At 46.6% G+C, this 19,764-nt stretch overlaps 1 protein-coding gene across 1 annotated transcript in view; it reads right to left on the reverse strand.

The window, feature by feature from the left end:
* LOC8052053 (Down syndrome cell adhesion molecule homolog) overlaps nt 1–19,764 on the reverse strand; it is a 244,907-nt gene that overhangs the window by 78,217 nt on the left and 146,926 nt on the right. The window contains exons 6-7 of the mRNA XM_042286473.1: nt 17,973–18,320; nt 12,633–12,905 (exon numbers count right to left, since the gene is read on the reverse strand). Of these exons, the coding sequence (XP_042142407.1) occupies nt 12,633–12,905; nt 17,973–18,320 (621 nt within the window). The remainder of the gene's footprint in view (nt 1–12,632; nt 12,906–17,972; nt 18,321–19,764) is intronic.

The raw sequence follows: 19,764 nt of genomic DNA on the forward strand, positions 1-19,764 counted from the left end.
CGGGCCGGGGAGGAGGAAGCAGACGGAACGTTAAAGAGAGGAGGAGGTTTCCCCCTCTCTTATCCAGCGTTCGGCGCGCTTCCTCCTCCCCGGGCCGTCTTACACTCGCCCTACCTTCTTGAGTTGCAACGGACTATAGTGGATCCACTCAGCCGCTTACCTTCCGTCAACATCGTCGACAGCGCGTTTCGGAGCGCCTCATAACGAACGTGACGTTAGTACGCGGCAACGCCAAGACAGTCTGGAGGCTCTTGACGAGCTTTGGCGTGTTTGCCGCCTGGGCGCGTCGGGGATCCACTGACGATGACGTCATGAGTCGGCCTTTTCTACTAGGTGGTCTTGTGTGGCAGCGCAAGTGATCAATGAAGCCGATAGTGAACGAGAAGCAGCCCTCTCCCCTTCTGATAGCTTCCCCACTCCTCTGGGGCAACCTAGAGCTACTAAATAATATACGCTTCGTAGTAACGACGCTTGAGCCACCTTGGTGCTCAAAATCATTGTTGCCAGTTGTCTGGAGTTTCATGCGTAATTGTGGGAAACGGGTTTTCCTTCTTCGGAAATGTGCAACCAGTACGCGACTGAGCCCATCGCCTGTGCTTTCCGACGCCGTACCTCGAGCTCAAGAAGTCGGATTTTCCAATCGTAACGATCACCAGTTGCGTCCGCTCTGCACCAAGCACTAAGATGCGGCGCCCAGGGGAACATTAGGGAACCAAGTGCCGATACTCTAATCGTAGCTTATGTAATGACTTTAGGGCAACCCTTCCAGCTCCCACTAGGGCTACTTTCCTCACTATTAGAGAGAGCGATGCTACACAAGAAACCCACGCGAAATCGATGTTGAAGCCTGATTAGCATGATGCGATTTGACTTGCGATTTCGCCGTTGCAATGTCACTCGTGCGGCGAAAAAAAAGAAAGAAAAAATGAAAGTTGTCTACAACTTTCTGTAATGCCAAATTAGAGCACCGCTTTTGAGGACGAGGAGGAACAGTATGGAGACGAAAGTATGACCCTCCTCCTCTACTTTCTCTTCCTCCCCTACTCCTCCTCCCCCTCTCATTCTCCTCCCCTCCCCTTCCTTCCTCCTGGCTTCTCCTCCTCCCCTACTTCCATCCCCCCTCGTGACGTCACTAGTGACCCTCGTGACGTCGCTCGTGAAGGCCTCGTAAAGGTCGTGACCTTCATCGTGACTTTCATGACGTCAGTCGTGACCCTAGTGGCCCTTGTGACATCACGTGTGTTATCATTATGGGAAAGTCTCATAATGCAACGCGCAATTACAAGGGACGTCACTCGTGACCCTAGTGACCCTCGTGACGTCACTGGTGACCCTCGTGACGTCACACGTGACGTCACGTGTGACGTCAATATGGGAAACGTCCCATAATGCAACGCGCGGTTACGGCGACGGTGGTGGCGACGGCGACGCCGCTCAAGCCGAAACGGGCGCCTAAGAGCTGCGATCCAAAAAAACATGGTGGATATTGCGGTGTTCGACGTCGTAACTACGAGATCGCAAACAATGTCCCGTCATGTGAATCAGGCATGATTCACACGTATGGTTTGGCTTGTGATTTCACAGCTGAGACGTTGAGCACGGCAGCTTCCACCACGCTTTTTATGGCGCATGGCAAATGCGAAATGGCAAGTAAAATCGTACCGTGTGATTTAGGCTTAATGTTGCGTTTACACTTGCGAATTCAGAGGCGGATTCGCACCAGCGGCGATCGAATATTGGAGCAGGGTGGCGGAATCCGCTCGTCCTTGGCGGAAAATGTGGGTCTGTCCGGAACCCATATTCAGATTTTCAGCCAGCGGCGAGTTGATCTCAGCACCCGGCTTCGAATTCCGCTCGGCGGCTGCGGTGATCCGCCCTCAAATTCGAAAGTATAAACGTACACCATAAGCCTGATTCACATGGAGGTATATTTGACTAGCTAATTCACAGTTGTGACGTTGCCCGTGCAACGTCGCAATTGCGTGGTGAAAGATGCTTTACCGACCACCCCACTTGCAAAATCGCACGTAAAATCGCGCGATGTGAATCGGGCCTTGCGGTACGCTTACACTTGCGGATCCGCTAGCCAATCTGCCCAGATTTCGCCACTGGGGCCAAACGCTGGGCGGAAAACGCGGCGGCGAGCCGTGTACGTCCAGGACCTATTTCTGTCGCCGAACGAGGCGTTTTGCTATCTGGAAGTGACATTCTTGCGCAGCGCTACGCTGCCTACGTCACGAGTACGCGTTCTTCCTGCTTGTTTTTGGCAATGGCGTCGACGGTATCGAAGACATTCAGCGTTCTGGAATAGCGAGGCGTCGCTGGCATACGAGCGAAGACGACGAAGGAGACAGCTTGCTTGTCCCGTCCTTTCGCGGTCTCGTAAGCATGGGCGAACCCACCACAACCGACGGCGACGCAGGTTTTCCGGCGCTCGCTGCTCCTCTTTCTCCATCGCAAGCAGGGAAGACGAAAGAAGAATCATCGCAATCACCTCGTCTACGTAATCATCCATCAGCTTCGCGCTGTTTATTTTCCACCTTCTCGCCTTATTTGACGGGATGTTACGAGAACAGCTGCCGCAGCCGGCGCCGCACCTCCGCCGCTCGAAAGAAACAGATCCGTTTCAAGAAACAAATCCGTTTCCGCGGGGGTCGAATCCGCTCCCGCGGAAACGAATTTCATTTCAGGTGTAAACGTACCTTTATGGCGCTTTTACACTTGCGGATGCGCCGGAGATCCGCGCTGGCGGCGAGTGAATTTCGGAGCAGGGTTGGCGAAATCGACTTGTCGATGGCACAAAGTCTGGATATGAGTTCCGGACCGACCTGGATTTTCCTACAGCTACGAGCGGATCTCGCCACCCGTCCCCAGAATCCACTCACCGCCAGCGCGGATCCACCCGCGAACTTGCAAGTGTAAACGCTCGATAAGCGGGGAACACGTGTGTCAAACACTATAAAAAAAATCGCAAAAATATAAAACATAAATAAATAGTTATACATCATTATTTTAACAATAAACCACGGGCTGGTATTTAACGCGGAGATCTTATATCTGGTATTAACGAAGTCATAATGTTTGTACATTCGTGCATTGATCACCTTGTTTATTGAAGGTAGCATGAAACGGTGTCGCATGCAATAAATTACGTGTGTTTCTCGCACATGTGTTTCCGTCTTTAAGACTAAAGCACTGAAGCACAAATCGGAAGGATATCGGAACACTAAAAAATTGCCTCGATTTTTCTAAAAAACAAATACGATATTTACTGCACGTATACTGAAAATATGGTTTCGTCGAGTACATATTCGCAAATTCCATCGAGCAAAAAAAAATTATATATTTTTTTGTTTGTTTTGTTTTGTTTTAACGGCGAGGAACTGTCTTCTTAGGATCCAAGTTTAGTGCGTTTTTGGGTTGGTTTTTCTCACATGTGTTTCTGAATTTACGCCTGATTTGCATGGTGCAGGTTCACTTAGGAGTTTGCAGTTGCATCGCCTCTCGTAAGAACAAAACACTAAAATAATGCAACGTGGAAGCTGCGGTGAACAACACCGCACGAGGCCTTTAAATGGCAAGCCATATGGTACCATGCTAATCAGGCTTTATAACTTCCGTTAGATTGCGATTCTTCATTAAAATAAAAATTGTTATGGTATAAAGTAACTGTACTTTGTTTCAGCTTACGTCCAGACACGGCCGACGCTACTATTTGATTGGACCAACCAGAGAACGTCAAAATCGCACCCTATGGTGTTCGTCATGTTTACGCAAGTCTTCTATCATCGCTGAAACAATCAACAACAAAAAATGACTAGTGACTCGCGCTCCTCACGCTAATTTATTTGTACCATTCCCCGTAGAGTCGGCCGCGTATGAAAAGTTGAAACGAAGCGTAAAAGAAGACCAAGAATTCGAGGTCACGAGTAGACGTCGTGTCCAGGAAGCACGCAATGAAATTGGACGAAGAACGAGAAGTTTTGGCTAACAACTAAACAGAGTAACCTCTCTCGCCTTATCGGCTGAACATCGGTTACCACCGAACTAGGCGGGCTGTCCTTACTTCGCCATGAGAGCCCCCGTTCCCTTTCCGTACCGGTTAAATAGCATACCAACTTTCTCAATCACGCACGAATCATCAGCTCGCGGACAGCCCGAACAGCTCGGCGTAACAGTTGCAGCCAGGGGCTGGAAAATGAGCCGGCCGCAGCTGGAGATAAACCACTGTGCGGGGAGTCGTTAGAAATACGCAAACCGGGCTCCGAGGCGTATACTAACGACCCATCAGCGCCGCTTCCCCCTTCCCCGACCGCTTCGCCCACCCGCGACGACGGAGCCGTCCAGAATCGGCCAAACCGCCGTCGCAATTTTCGGGCTAAATTGGGTTAGTGTCTCCTCCACAAACACGGGCTAATCAGAAAGTGCACCCGGGGATTGGGTTTTCGGTCTCCTGCCGTGCCCTGCTCTGTACGTGTGCCCAGAAGCAACACAGCGCAGCCCGTGTTCCCGGGGATGGCTTCGAAGAAACAGCGGGTCGTTGCGCGTCTGCTGCTGCCTCAAACCGTAGCCTGGAGTCTATCGGGTCTTCTGTTTTATGTTGCCGTTGCATGAAATTCGCTTCAGATTGGGATCGATACATTGTTTCGACTCTGGATTTTTTTTTTAAATCATTGTTTATTATTATTTTTTGTCGATTCGTTTCTTTCCGGAAATGAGTGGGTTCTAAGTTCTCGAAGATTCTTCGCGCGGTCGAAGTGAGACTGCCAATCTGCAAGAGTGTGTTCTTTGGGCGTCTTCCATCTTCTTGAACGGAGGCTTTTTTGCTTCTTTCAAACCGCCTTTGTCTGACGCTGTAATACTTGTTTTTATGTCATTGTATGGCGATCACTAACATTGCAGGTGTCGCAGGGGCAACGTTCAGCGTTCCATGGCGGAAAGTTGGGCGGGTTGGTGGTAGATGTTTACCAAAAAGTGACACAGTGCAAAAGGAAAAAAAAAAATAATACCGAGAAAGTGTACAAATAGAGCGCAGTTTGTACACTTCGTCTTCTTGTCTTCTTTTTTTGGCGCTGTTTTAGTTTTTCGTTAATCTTAATCGTTTAGTATCCCTTTATAACGCGACAGTTTTCATGGACCACATTTTATTTTGAAGTACGGCATTACGAATACCATTTCGATTATATATTGGTTATAACTGAAAGCGTGATGTTCCGGAAAAATGCTTATACAATCGAAGCGTAGTTTAAATTTTGAAATTCGATAGCGCCTAGAGCGTAGCGTAGACTCTACGAAATCTGAGCATCTGCGTTCTCACCGAGCACTCAGGACAGTCAATCGCTGCAATCTAGAGGGCGCTCGACAAATAACGACGCTGGAAATATCTTTAAACCTAAGAAAGAAACAATATGCTCAGTGGCACTGTGGATAATGAACCTTCATGCTTACTCTCACAGCGCAGGCCGTTAACGAGGTCTGTTTATATTCGTCATTGGAGAGTCCTAGTATAGCGGAAAGACCCCGCAAGCTCTGAGATGAACCCTTCGGGGGGCGTCAATCCATCACATATACTAGAGCGGAACGGAAAGGAATACGCTAGCAGTGGCAGCGCCATCTCCATGTGCCCATGCAAACTGCTGTCGTCGTGTTCTCCCGCGCACGACGAGAACAAGGAGGATGCCGCGCAGTCGGTCGCTGGGAATGCGCACGCAAAAAAACGATAGCAAGCGTACGTACGCATAACTCGCCGCGCTGCTCGCATGTGGCGCGTGCGAAGTGTGGAGTCCGCAACGCGTACGCAAAGTGTTTGACGTTCACTCTTATACGCAAACACTAGATTGGCAGAGCAGACTCCGTAGACTGCAGCGATTGGCTCGGACACGCAGTAAACCGGATACGCCAGTAAGGCCTATTCGGTTTATTTTAGTTTAGGGTGGGGAGGCGCAGTCGTAAAACCGCTTAATCAATTTATATTGCGTTGTATTTATATCCGACCGGAGCGTTCATGATTGAGGAACTCGAACGTAAGTGCGAAGAAAAAAAAAGTGCGACACTTAGGAAAGAAAAATAACTTCTATCTTTTCCGAGTCGACAATATTCGCAGTAGCGTGACATTGGAAGCTGGCTCCTTGGCGAATTCGGTTGACCCGAAATGCGATTCTGGGACACAGGAGATCTGGCGGAATATAACGTACGCGAGCACGGCGATCTGAGGCGCGAAATGTCACACCATATTCTCTCGACTGACAAAAAAAAAAAAAATCGTAAGCGGGTAGAAACGGCAAATCATTCCGCATTAGCATAAATGGGCCTTTAATTCCGCCTTCCCGGCGAGACGCTTTTTTTGTTGATTACTTCTCTGTGTGGCAGTTTTCGTGACCGCGCACACGGGGAGCGACATCGGTGACCACCCGGATGCGAAGAGATACGAGGCGCCCTTTGCACGTTCTCGCCAGTGAATTGCGAGTGAAAGCGAACGTAATCGAAAAAAAAAAAGAACAAATAGAATTCTGAACGAAACGTTCTGGCAGACTATTTCCGCCTTCGTGCGCAAATTCAATTTGAGTTTATGGAGTTCAGGAAACTAGAAGTCTTCGGAAACTCGGGCTGACTAGATATGCAAAATCGACTGTCCTTGTTGTGTTCGGCTTTTTTTTCCTTATTCTTTCTATTCAAATTATTTTTTTTTTGCTGGTGACGGAGGATAATTAAATGCGCATACGCTTATTGCGGCTCCGAGGTGGGCCACCGCATGGATATTGGACATTTGTTTTGTCCTTACTTCTCGTGACTGCGTATGGAAAAGTCGACGTTAAAAGTAACAAGCAGAAAAACGGTAAAATTGCATATAGTTTGTGCGGAATGGTTTGCAAATAAGGTGTTCCAACTTCGCACGGCCTGATTTTGATTAAAGAAAAATATGAAAACGTTTCTGTCAAAAGACGGCGACTTTTTGTCGAGTTACTACTGAGCAATGAAAATAACTGCTACTGGTCGCCGTGCGCGGAATAATTAGGATCGATTTTAGTTTTGTATTTTAATTCGAGGTAAGTAATTGAGTTTTTATTTGAAGTTAAATTATAGATCTCGTAATTTAAAACCGGCTAATTGATTTAAATAATTGACATAATTTAATGTTTCTACAAATAAACGAGATGCCTACGCCATAAAAGCGGATATACCATAAATAGAAATGAAATGAGAATGTATGCACTGCCGAAGAAACACTGCGGCAAGCTTTATGAATAAATGAAATATGTTTTTGACCCTCACTTGTGCAGTCCCTATCTGGACCGGTATGTATCGTGACTTTCCATTGCACTGTGGAAATTGCGAGCAACGTTATTAGATTCGAACCACTATTTCAACAGCACTCGTATAAATGATCACCAAGTGTTTATGAATGATTTACCTAAATATTGTTCAGAAATGCAGGTCACGTTTGCTATGGTGACATTTAACGAATTTCGGTGATACACGAGCAAATAATACAGGGTGGCTAAAAAAAATATATTACCGTTTTTTTTTCTTTTTCTTTTTTTGCTACAGAAATAAACCATGTATCGCCGACCACTCATTATCCCCCCAAAGGTAGCACTAAAGGTCGGAGCCAGGTGCCAAAAGTTTCAGGGTTCGCTCTAAAATAATCGCCGCCCGATCGGTCTGTGCTTCTTTCATCTCCCGAGGACGCAATGAGATGACACGCGAATGGGTTTACTGGGTTACCCGTTTTCGAGGGCCGAGAGTCCGTGCCCGCCGGTCTCCTGGTCGAAACCCCACTGGAGGACCAATCCGAAGATCACTATGGGCCAGACCGGCTCCGTCGTTCCTGCCCGGCCCCAGCCTCGCCGAGCACGCTCTGTCACGCGCCAGCTCGTGGCTCTCCGGCCGACCGCCTGTCACGTGCCCCTCCGCCCCGTCGTCTTCCACCCTCGTCCCCCACGAGTTTCAGCCCGAACCACCGTGGCCCGAACCGATCTCTTATTCAGAAGCTATAAGTAATTGTTTGAAAACTTCGATAGGAAAATGGGCCCATTCTCGCCTTTTTCGGGCCAACCGCCATTTTTGCATTGGAATTTTCAGAAAATCACTTACGACTTTCGAATAACGTTCGGAAACTTTGGCATCTGATTCGAACCTCTAACACTACCTTTAAGGAGATAATGAGCCTTTTGCAATGCGTTTTTTACTTTTGCTCTTAAAAAAAAAATATATATATATATATATAAACTTTCGCGGGGGGGGGGGGGGGGGAGAGAGAGAGAGAGAGAGAGAGAGAAGACCTTGTACAAACTGAAAACGCTTTCAGAAAAGAAAAGTGTCGGACGACGTCAAGAAATTTATAGTATTTTAATATTTATGACTCTGCTGAGGCCTTCTATGCTCATAGCGAACCTACGTTAGCACTGCAAGTAACTGTGCGGCTTAGTAAGGGCGAATTTGGGCGCTCAGATATTGCTCTTAAACGTTCTGATTTAAAAGAAAAATCTGACTTTTATTCATGTAGACATCACCAGCCTTGGGAGATTCCGAAGTGTAGGACCAATTATGGTAAACAGAAAATAAGTTACACTTTGCCTGTTTTCTTGAATAGCTACTTTGATAGAAATATTGATGTTGGACATCTGTCCAAAAGAACTATTTTTGAACTGTTCATTTAGCCTTGCGTGTTGTCCATTCTATGTCATACTCACACACTTTGTAAATAGATTTCCCTGTGCTCTGTCAGCTGCTGAAAGGGGGGACCGGTGCTTAGTCAAGCTGCATTTCTGCAGCTTTTTTCTCCGGCCTCTCATTCACCACGTGTATCTGTGGTGAAAAATAAACTCGTATCGTATCATATCGTATCGTATCGTATCGTAATAGTAAATTTTCGCGTTCTTGTTTTACTCAAACAAAGCTGTGACAGATTTGAACTCTTACTGCCGAAGAAGGTGCCCAAGAAAAAGCATTCTATTACACTTGTAGATAGATAGATATTTATTGAAGCATGGAGAGGTAAGCCGGAGTTCGTGCTTTCTCTGGCTGGCTACTCCGTGGGGAAGGGTAGAGGGGAATAAAGACGATTAGAACAAGAGTAAGTCACGCGCACAAAAACACAACACACACACGCACACACTCAAAGTTGATCGATCAGTCCGGTGTCTTCGACATACTTTTGCAGAGCTTTTAAGACGATGCGTTGATGCCGCTTGTTCTTCCATGGGCCTAGGATTTTTTTTCCATTGAATGGTCTGCGATCCAGCTGGTGAAGTATTCTTTTCATGCATTCGCGTCGTGTTTGGTACTTAGCGCATGCGCACAACGTATGATCTACATCGTCTTTGCAGTTGCATGAGGTGCACTTTGGAGTGTCACTTGTAGTTTTGATGAATACTCGGATATATATATATATATATACATATATATAGTGGTATAAATTGACTATTGCATGTTCGTGCTAAGTTTGTTCCACCTGTTTCACATATTTTACGTCATATGCTACAATTAAGCGGAGCAAAGCGCCATTCGCATTTTTATCGAAAGAGAAAACACATTTGTGCTGTGATTTTACGCATGAGTTTGGTAACAGGAACTGATATACGATTGAGGGTAAAACTGAAAAATAATAATGAAAAGGTATGTCGAGAAGCAACGAAGAAAACGATTTGAAGATTTCAGAGAGGCCTCGTAAGTGCCCTTTTCAATCCTCGTTTTGTAATTCCGGGTCGAGCAGCGTGCAGAATCGAAAGAACAAAAAATGGCGTTCACTTATTGCATTTTTTTTTCAGTAAGAATAATAAAAACGCTCTGTTCCGCATCCTGTTGTATTTCTTCTCATATCACTTTATTTTTGGCGTCTCCCTGCGTTTTGATATTAAAAAAAAAAAAAAAACTTTGCTTTTCAACAATGGGTAATTAGTGGTAGCGTAAAACATGGACACTGTTACGAAGACAAGATTAGAAAAAGAAATATCAAATACAAAATGTGGACTAATCTTCAAGTTTATCTTTTTGGTTCGTGCCATACTTGTTCTCTCGCCTTGTCTATGGTGGGAACAAAATTGATAATAGAAGAAAAAAATAAACACTAGTAGGTTCAGAACGACCCTTTTCTAATTCTCGAGCGAAAAAAAAGAAAACGACAGCAAAAACTACCAAAACAAAACCTCGGGCGAGGATTTTAGCTAATTTTCAACACCGTTAGCTCGGAAAGTTCCGCGATGTTCTTAGGCAGCCGGTCGTGATATTTGTTAGCTTAAGAGGTGATTTGGTTATGCGTGGAAAAAGGAGGGAACGGATTCTCGTATCAGAGCAGAACAAGTTGTTTGAAGTTAGTGCAGGGCGAAAACAAGCCATGGCCTTTTTACGTTTCTTTTCTAACGAGAGCTCGTAACAGAACAACGCTTTTCGTTTGGGCAATTAGGCGGCGCTTTCTTTTTAAGATTAAAGTAATAACACGCGAAGTAGTTGCGTTCAGACGCGCGCTCGGCTAACCGCGGCGAGCGTGCGTTATAAACGTTAAGTGCGTGGTGCTCGGAATTTCGAGTCTTGAACCAATCATGTTTATTTTTTTTTTATTTTTTTTATGCGCGTCGGGAAGTAGGGTGGGGCTAGTGGATCCGTATTTTATGGCGCTCTTAATGACGGAAAATATTGCGTGCTCCCTTTAAACATGTTTTGGTGCAGTTGAACTGTTTGTGACGAATAACGCTTGCACCTCATAAAAACCGACACATGCCATGGACCGTTTGATGTTATGGGGACTAACTCGGTGACAAGAAAAAAACAAAAACACTTTATGAAATCCATCGTACGAAGCGAAGCGTAAGTTTTATGGTGCATGGGTACTTGGGTGCGCCGTTTTCATTTTGTTACTATCGACTTGCAAACTTTTCACAGCAATCACGAATACCTTGAGAGAGACGTTGCGGACTAAGCGAAAGACCTGTGTGCATGCTGAGTTTTCATCATTTTTGTATGTTGACAGGCGAAATATAAATAAAAAACATATTTATAGGAGTCGAACGTTAAGAAGCTTACATTTCACATTAATGTTAAGCTTCTCAAGTTCAATATCCGCGTGAAAACGGCCACTTCCAGCAGTCTATCTAGTACGCCATTTTCGGCAGAAACTCAAATAAATTATGAGGCATTTTGCTGCTTGATGCACGAACTTTTAGCCTTCTGCACACTGTCAGTTGAAGTATTATCAAAAGAGTTTACATTAATTAACGCTATCTTAAGTACAAAAGCGCAGAGGACAAGGACAGAACAAAGAATGAGCAGGACAAGAGCTTGCTAACAACTGATTGTTTATTGCATGAAAAAAAGAAAGACGAAAAGGAGAGGAGAATTACGAAACTAAAATGCCAGTTGCATTCGCACAAAAAATGTTTAAAAAATTTTTGATGAAAAATTAACAATATTAAATTAAGATGGTTAACCAACTAGCCCAACAGTTAATTTTAATTAACGCTATTCGGTAGGCTTTTTGTGTTGATCTTATATATGCAACAAACTGTTTCAACGATAAAGCTTCTGCAGTTTTTGTTGTCCAGATCTGGTCGACATTTGCTGCTGTATCTTGGGGAGCACAATGACATAAGACGTTTAGTTTTTAACATTTCTGTAAAAAAAAAAAAGAAATATTCGGTCAAAATAATTTGCAGCTGTATTCCCATTTATCGATGAAGCCCTCTATGCAGGATTCCAGTTAATGAGAAATCCAGTCTATTTTCAACTATAGTATTCGTCCCCCTGGCACGGGCCGCCGCGTCTTTTCAAAATGTCGCCTCCTCGACCTTTTCTTTTTTTTTTTTCTTGCTACAAATATGGGGATTTACAGACTCAAACGAGGGAACTTCGTGTGGGATGACTCAACACGTATCCATACTGGACCCTTGTAAACCAGTGTAACTGGCTTGTGGCGCAGGCTTTATGAGGAGGCACACTCTTCTAACGTGAACTGTGCCACGCCACGAGCCTACGCGACGCTAGTGAAATCTTGAGTTCGCTTCCGTAGGAACGCAATAGACATTTCGCTAAATTACCCAAAGCCCCAAAGCGAATGCTGGTATTATAGGTACACGAGCTGGACGCACTCACTTTCTCTGCATAAAAGATTCAAGCAAACAATCTAAATAAGGCGTTGACGAACGCGCGTGCAAATTTCAATTTGTTTTAGATTTTGGACTTCGAACAGTTATTCTTCCAGACGCCAGCACGTGCAGCGCATGTACCTACGTTCCCGGCATTCTCTTCGATGCTTGGTTAATCGGCAAAAGGTGTATTGTGCATTAATTAAATAAACGTTTAATAGACCGTAGGCAAGAGCTGCGCGTTGCTATACTCCGTTTCGCCTTATGCTGTACCGCAGCGAAGGCTGGAAGCGCGAGCTCATAGCATTGACAGGTGCCCTTACTGCACGAGAGCTTGTGCCGCCGAGATCTGCCTCAGAGCTGGGAGCTCGCGTTTATAGCCTTTCCTGCAGTACAAAATAAGGTGAAACAGAGTATAGCGGAACCTCGTGCCGTCACTTCGCAGCCTCAATTAGGCACGCGCCCGGTCACCATCGTACAGTCCACTAAAACTCTCTAATATGATCAACGCACAGACTTTACAAGTCGTGGCTTGAGTAAACGTAAGCCCACCTCCAATGACCAGTTGAGCAGTGCCCTGGGCAGAGTCTCTTTGGTTGTAGGCAAGGCACTGGTACATGCCCCTGTCCTCGCGCTGTACGGGAGACACCTGGAGCAGGTCCCTGGAGAGTAGGGTCAACCGGGGATTGCCCTTGGCCAGGGGGCGGCCATTGAGCGTCCACTGGACGCCGTGCACAGGGTGGCCTGCCACGCGGCAACTCAGGTTGGCAGTCCTGCCCACGTCCACGGTCTGTACCAGTGGCTCCAGTCGCGCTGACAGAGGCACTGCAGACGACATAAATTAGGAAGTTGTCTTAGGGCTGTATCATTAAGTGCCCGGACACGAAGTGCCCTTACTACATTCCAACACACTTTATCGCAAGGACAGTTCATTATCTCACACTTCATTCCCACTCAATACCAAACGCATTATTTTCAAGACGTTTCATCTGAGACGCTTCATGCAAGGATATTCTTAATACGGCTCAAGATATCGCTTAAGCTCCGCTGGCATAAAACCTCCTGGAATAGAGCGTCCCTCGCGCAAAAGGCCATGGGACGAAACATCTTGGAATTGAATGTCTTTAGTGTGAAGTGTAGGCATGACTTGTCCGGAGATGAAGTCACATGAACTCAAATGACCTGGAATTAACTATACACGGTAAAGCCGGTAGATGAACCAGTTTGTTCGCCTAGCTGATTTCAGGCTTTCTGTATAAAATGTGCCCTGAGGACTTCGTAGACAGGCTCCAAAGAACACAAGGAAAAGAGATGTTAACCCTGGTGCACTCGCAACTAACATTCATTGAAACAACGAATCCCTTATATAGCCGTAAAAAACCCTTCGTCACGACTAGGCACGGTGTAGACCCGTTTCTAGAAAATCAAATTCTTTTGTTGATAAGGTTATCGAAGTGTCACTTGTGCACATCTTGCCTTTTGCTTTGATATCAAAACCTTCGTGGAGCTCTCTGGATATCTTATCAGGGTATCTGGCCAGACATTTTTGTGTCTTTAAATAACGGGGAGGAATGGCTGCGGCTGCAGTGTGTTGCCGGATGTCCAGATGGGGTTGCTCTTGTGGCCGCGTCATGTAGCGCTAAATTTAGAGGGGAAATGTTTCTGCTAAATTTAGCGGGAAAAGTTACCCTTAATGCAACGCGCGGTGACGTCACTCGTTACCCTCGTGACGTCACACGTGACGTAACGTGACGTCATTATGAAAAACGCCCCATAATGCAACGCGCGGTTACGCCGACGGCGACGCCGACGCCGCTCAATCCGGAAACGGGCGCCTAAGAGCAGCGCTCTAAAATTTCCCAGTTTTCACCGGTGACAAAAATTGCCACATTACGAGGCAAACTAACTACCCGCTTGCTGACTTGGCTTCAGCTACCAAGGCCTAAACAATGTCTGGTAATGAACACCATCATTTAGAGCGGAGTGGCCTCCTGTCAGGTATGGTTATTGCAAATACACATACTTACGTGTACATTCAAATTCTTCATCTGTAAAAATATGTGTCAAAACGACAAGAATATGATTTGGGCCGTGTTCTGACCTTCAAGTAACAAAATATTGCGTTTCCGTCAATCCTTTCCGAAGTAGCTTGTCTCAGTATTGACGAGGAATCTATTTTGCGAACGCTAAAGTCCCGCTTAGGTACAGGAGAGCAAGCTGATTGTTTGAAAAAAAGTCGCACAAAATTTAAGGCCGTTTTTATTGATCACGCAAACACTCAGGGTCTTTCAAACTACATTTGAGCCTTGAAGTGACTCTACGAGTTGCAGGCATTGAGTTCTGAGCGTTCAGAGCTTGTTCCGGGCAAATAACATTTAAAACAACCGGTATTTTTTATTGCTTTAACACATAATTTAAGGTTGAGAAAAAACAGAGAAGTAATTTATTTTTAAATGTAAACGTATTAAATAAAATATACACTTGTCTTTTACCAATTAAAAGTTTCATTTGAAAGCAAAAAAGAAGAAAAAAAAGAAAAGAAAAGAAAGCTCCTATTGTGTGCTCTCAAGGTGACCTTACCACCTGCTGAGTGTCTGCTTGTCACCTGCTCGCAAAAATAAGCAACCCCATTTTAGAGGGACTCTCGCTCTCGTAGGAAGAAATAAAAAAGAAAACGAAGAAAAAAGCCGACAGCGCAGTTTTTTTTTTTTTAATTTTTATGTGACCAGACAGCTGACGAGGGCAGGTTGAGTGCGTCAGAAGCAGGGTGTGTTGCTCACAGACTCGGTATGCGTAAACTAGTAACCAGGTTCGAGTCTGCTCCGTCTGGTTCCTTGAAAGCGAAAGACGCTACAAGCCGCAGAAGAGGCTACGAGCCATCAAAGCCAGTCCAGTGTCGTATGAGTGGCACGGGGCCCTCAGTTGGGGCTCAGCGACGGGCGGGAATCGTAGTTACTTGATACTCTCACAGAGCTGGATTGACTGGGAGGGGTAGTGGCGTCTTCCGGTGCGTCGTAAGGTGAGACGGAGTATAGACGGAAATAGACCTTTTCCGAGAAGCGTTCTGCGCACGCGCGAGCGTCCAATGCCAAGTGGCGGAAGGTGGCACGAAAAATCCAGTAAATTCGGAAAGAGGCTGTGGATCACAGAGTAGAACAGGTAATTGCAGCATATATATAATTGGGTTACACAAAAAAAGAAAGTGGACGGAAAGAAAAACGTGACGTTTGGCTGGATGCCACGGATGCCCCTCTTTAAAGTCACGTTGGGCACGCGCCGCAGCTCAGAGAGCGAAGAAACTGGTAGCGTAGCTCCCATTATCGATTTGTAGCGCAGGTAAGTGACTTCCTCGAGTTTTAGTTCGTGCAGCCACCGCCTGGTGCCGTCGGTATGTGGACAAGGTCCATTGGTGCTGCTCAGAATCATTGCGAATACACACGCTAGCGAACTTTCTTATATGGCGTTTTCGGACTCTGCCTGCAGCGAACAGAAATGCCAGTTGGCAGGCACTCGCTTGTACTTTGCGATGGGAGCGGTGCCCTCTGTCTTTGTTCTTCGCTAACTTCTTGGACTAGCCAAAGTTGGTGAAAAAAAACGAGGGAAGATGGTCGACTCACTAATGGTGTAAGTCGAGGGGAGGGTTAACATTGTCATTTTCCTGCCGACCAGTAGGGTGGAAGGTGCGCGTTGCGACGAGGCGCTTCCACCAACCGGATAATGTCAATGTTACTAGAAGGACTCAGTTGGGACATTACCATGGAGCCTATTCTGAAAACGTGGCACCGATCTCTACTCGATCACCAAAGTAATGGCGATCGCAACGCCACCATTTCTCCCGCAGCGGCAACTCGTTTAACTGCACGGCTGCACGCATTCGCTTAGGTCGAGTCGCGCAAGGGCCGTTGGCACCAACTCCCAGGAGTCAGAGTATCGCATTCGATAACGGCCGCTGTTACTCTTCCATTTTGGCTTGGATTGGCTATTTTGACACCTAAATGTATACAGTGCAAAGGTGTTTCAGGGCTGCCATGCCCCGTCTCTCAAACGGACGCGCCGCAATTAATCACTGAAGTTAAAACGCAACCAGGTCCGGACAAGCCACCAAAGACCACCGGTGAGACACGGCCGAATAAATCAAAATAATAATTTTGCCGCAAAACCCCGTGAACTAAACTTTTATACAAACATCACGCGCCTGTCATTTTGAACTAATCTTCGATAAAATGTCCTAAAAAAAAGCTTCTTTCGTTTGTTTTTACGCAAAAAACAAGCTTTATGAAAGCTCATGGTGACCACAGTAAAGGAAAAAAAATTGAGCCACCATCTTGGCACCTCCAGCCTGGGGGTGTCAGTACTCTGAGAACATTCAGTGACTACTCTAAAGCGCTGACGTCAGCACGCGTCACCCTCTCTCTCTCTCTGCCACCGACAAGATACCTCCTCACCACCCCGATTTCTTATTGACGTCATGCATGGCGATGAGAAACGGACGCACGGACTTAGCGGAGGGTTTTCGTGAAAACGTGCGTTCTAATGCTGACGCATTGAACATTATCCAACGTTACTAAAACACTCAGTGGGAAAACTCACCCTTCAAACCTGCACCGCTGGCGTCCACCGAGACCAAGGTAACTACGATAACAGCGCCACCCTTTACCGACGATTTGAAATATGAAAGTTGCTTTACATAGCTACTGCTACACTCTAAAAAAAAAGGTGTAGCTTTTACACCCCATGCCACATATTTGACACCCCAAAACTTCAGTTCGACATACAGCGCGCTGAGGTTGAACCGAAGGTACCAACTTTCACGAGCGGCTTGAAAGCCGAGTTGCACAACTTATTAAAATATCTAATGCACGTATGACTCAATGCAAAAAAAGTTATCGGGGTTTTCTTGGCCCTCCTGCAAAAACCTCAGTGATTTTCTTTTGAAGTCTTTGATAAGTACTTTAGCTGTTGAATATGTTATATCCAACCGTCATCGAGCCTCTCGTAAAAGATGCTGCCATCATTTTGATGTTATTGCGCTGTGCGTCGAACTGAAGTTTTGGGGTGTCAAATTTGTGACAAGAGGTGTAAAAGCTACACCTTTCTTTTTAGGGTGTAATACGAGCGTCGCACAGCTTGCGCGGAGCCAGAGACGAGCGGGTGCCGCGCCGCTTTGGAAGGCGTCCCAGCACAGTTGCCGCTACTGCGATGGATATGGTTCTTTCCACGAGTGATGTGGCTGACCATATCCATGAGCGACGACGAGAGAAAGCCGAGGCCACGCGTCGGCGACGTCAGGCCGAAACCGAGGAATAGCGTAAGCGTCTCTAGGCTGCGCCGTAAAGGAAAGGAGACGGAAGCTTGCAGGAAAAAGCAAAGAGGAAAGGCATTACCGCTTGGCGACAGCAGCCTAGGCAATTCGTCACTGCAGAAGCGTGCAGCGGAAAGTGAAAAGGGAAGGAAGCAGTTTCAAGAACCAATGCTAAAGCATTTACATCGAATGAATCCCATTGATCGTCGAACAATTAAAAATAAAAGATGCTTTTAAATGGTTTAACCTTATTTTAATATTATTTATACCAGGTTGATCAAATGGCACCTTGGAACCTCCTTAAATCCCTATGGATATACTTCTTAACGTATTGGCAGCACGATTTACATCATAGCTCCTCGTAGGTGTTGAATCTTGCATATCAATTTTACGAAGAAAAAACACGGGTCCGTTCTATAACTTATATCTCAGACAGTTTGGTACGATTTCTTCCATATTCATTATGCGAAAGCATGTGACAGAAACCGCGGTGTTTCTTCAGTACCTTCGACACTCCAGTATTGTGTGAAGTATAAAAGAAAGCACATCAGTAGGAGTACCGCCTACAGAATATGAAACCAAAATCCTACCTGTAACGAGGAGGTCCGTGTCGGCCCTGTCCTCTCCAGCCGAGTTGTTGACGACGCAGGCGTACTTCCCTCCGTCCTGGGTCCTGGCCCCGTGCAGGACCAGGGCTCCCTCGAGGAGGGTGAGCCGCTCCGAGGGCACCACGGGGCTCGAGGACCTCCGCAGTCCTTTCGTAGGGTTCCCCAGACCCGTACTGGAAGAGGAGGATGCTGGGCCGTGCAGCCGGTACCAGGTCTGCGTGGGCGGCGGGTTGCCCTGAGCCAAGCAGGGCAGGACCGCCTGGTCGCCCTGCTCCACCTGGACGACGCTGCGGTACTCTGCCATGCGGGGCGGAGTCTGCGTGTGGGGCTCTGTGGGGAAAAACGAGGCGGCGAGAATAAGGGGAGACAATGTAGCTCTAAGGAGACTGAAGCTTCCGGCGACAAGGCAGTTGTGTTGGGCCTTGGACGTCGCCCCCCGGAGGCGGCGCGGTGCGGGGACGCGAGGGCCATGCCAGCGTTCGGAGGTGATTCGTGTCCTCATTGATCGAACACGAGTCCTAGTCGAACGTTGGTGTCGTGCCCAGCCCGTGCACCGTGCTGGCCTGCGGTAGGTGACGCAGATAAACCACCCCACGCTGTTTTACACTGGTTCTAGTTGTAGCCGACGCTGTAGTCCCACGAAGCAAATGAAGCAGCGCCAAACGTGCGTTGTCGCTTGGCTCGTCGACTTGGTGCGCTTCTGTCAGCGGCTAAATCAATCACGCCCAAGCACAAGATTACGGCTCATTCACTGTGCCTGTTTGGTTTAGCTGTTGATCACAAACGCGCAAAAACGATGAGCGAGGACCAAATTTTGGCGCTTCGACTGCACTGGTTCTTCGGAAAAAGAAAGGAGGAAAGAGGCCAAAGAGGGAATACAAATATAGGGACCACGGTCTCAGGGAAACACCGCCATTGCAGCCATTTAGGGAGTGGATAAACAGCTACCTTATCGCTCGACATAACTGGCTCGTTCAACCTAAGGAGAAGACGATTCTCGCCGACCTCGCGCCTGCTGCAGGAATGGTAAATTTAATGGACCACCGCGCTTTTCACGTGATTCAGGGCAATCTAAAGTTGACTGATGTAGGGATCTTTGATCACCCTGTGCAGGTTTCTAACTGAAACTTCATGTTTTTTTAGAAATTTGTAAAAATCTTCGCAGAAACACCCGATCAAGTCGCTTCTTTCACCCGATTCGCAGCCCGGCTATCCTCCCATTCCGTTCGGCACACACATACGTGCACTCCTACATTTACAAACATCTGCACACACAAAGGGAACCAGCGAAGGGGACAAAGGGGCGCGAGCGAGAGCACGAAAGCGGGAAGTCGATATGCTGTAAATGAGTTCCGAAATCGACTTAGCTCTAGCGCCTGTTACGGTCAGACAGTTTGCAGGTGAGTTTTCTTGGCGAGGCCTCCTGGGCTAGCTTCGTTTTTATTTCGTTTTGTCTTCAACACCCTCAGCGTTTCAAAAGCATGTCCCGGTGTTCTTCCTAGTGAGAGGATTTTTTTTTATCCTCTCGTTTATGTTGTCTCGCAAAATTTTTTTTTTCTTTTTTTTTTTTTTGGTTGTTGTTCCGGCCTCGGGCTGTGGCAGATGCCGATAAGAGGAAATCGGTGCCACCGAAAGTAACGCTTATAAAAAGAAAGAAGAGGGAAAGATACGAGTATAAAGATCGGGAGATAGAGTGCCAGGGATATATATTACTGGGTTTGTGCCACTTATTCTTTGAAGCTCACTTCGCTGAGTTTGTTTTAGCCTGAATGAT

Source organism: Ixodes scapularis, unplaced genomic scaffold (genome assembly GCF_016920785.2).
Source record: "Ixodes scapularis isolate PalLabHiFi unplaced genomic scaffold, ASM1692078v2 PGA_scaffold7__128_contigs__length_106722199, whole genome shotgun sequence".
Classification (NCBI taxonomy): Eukaryota; Metazoa; Arthropoda; class Arachnida; order Ixodida; family Ixodidae; genus Ixodes; species Ixodes scapularis.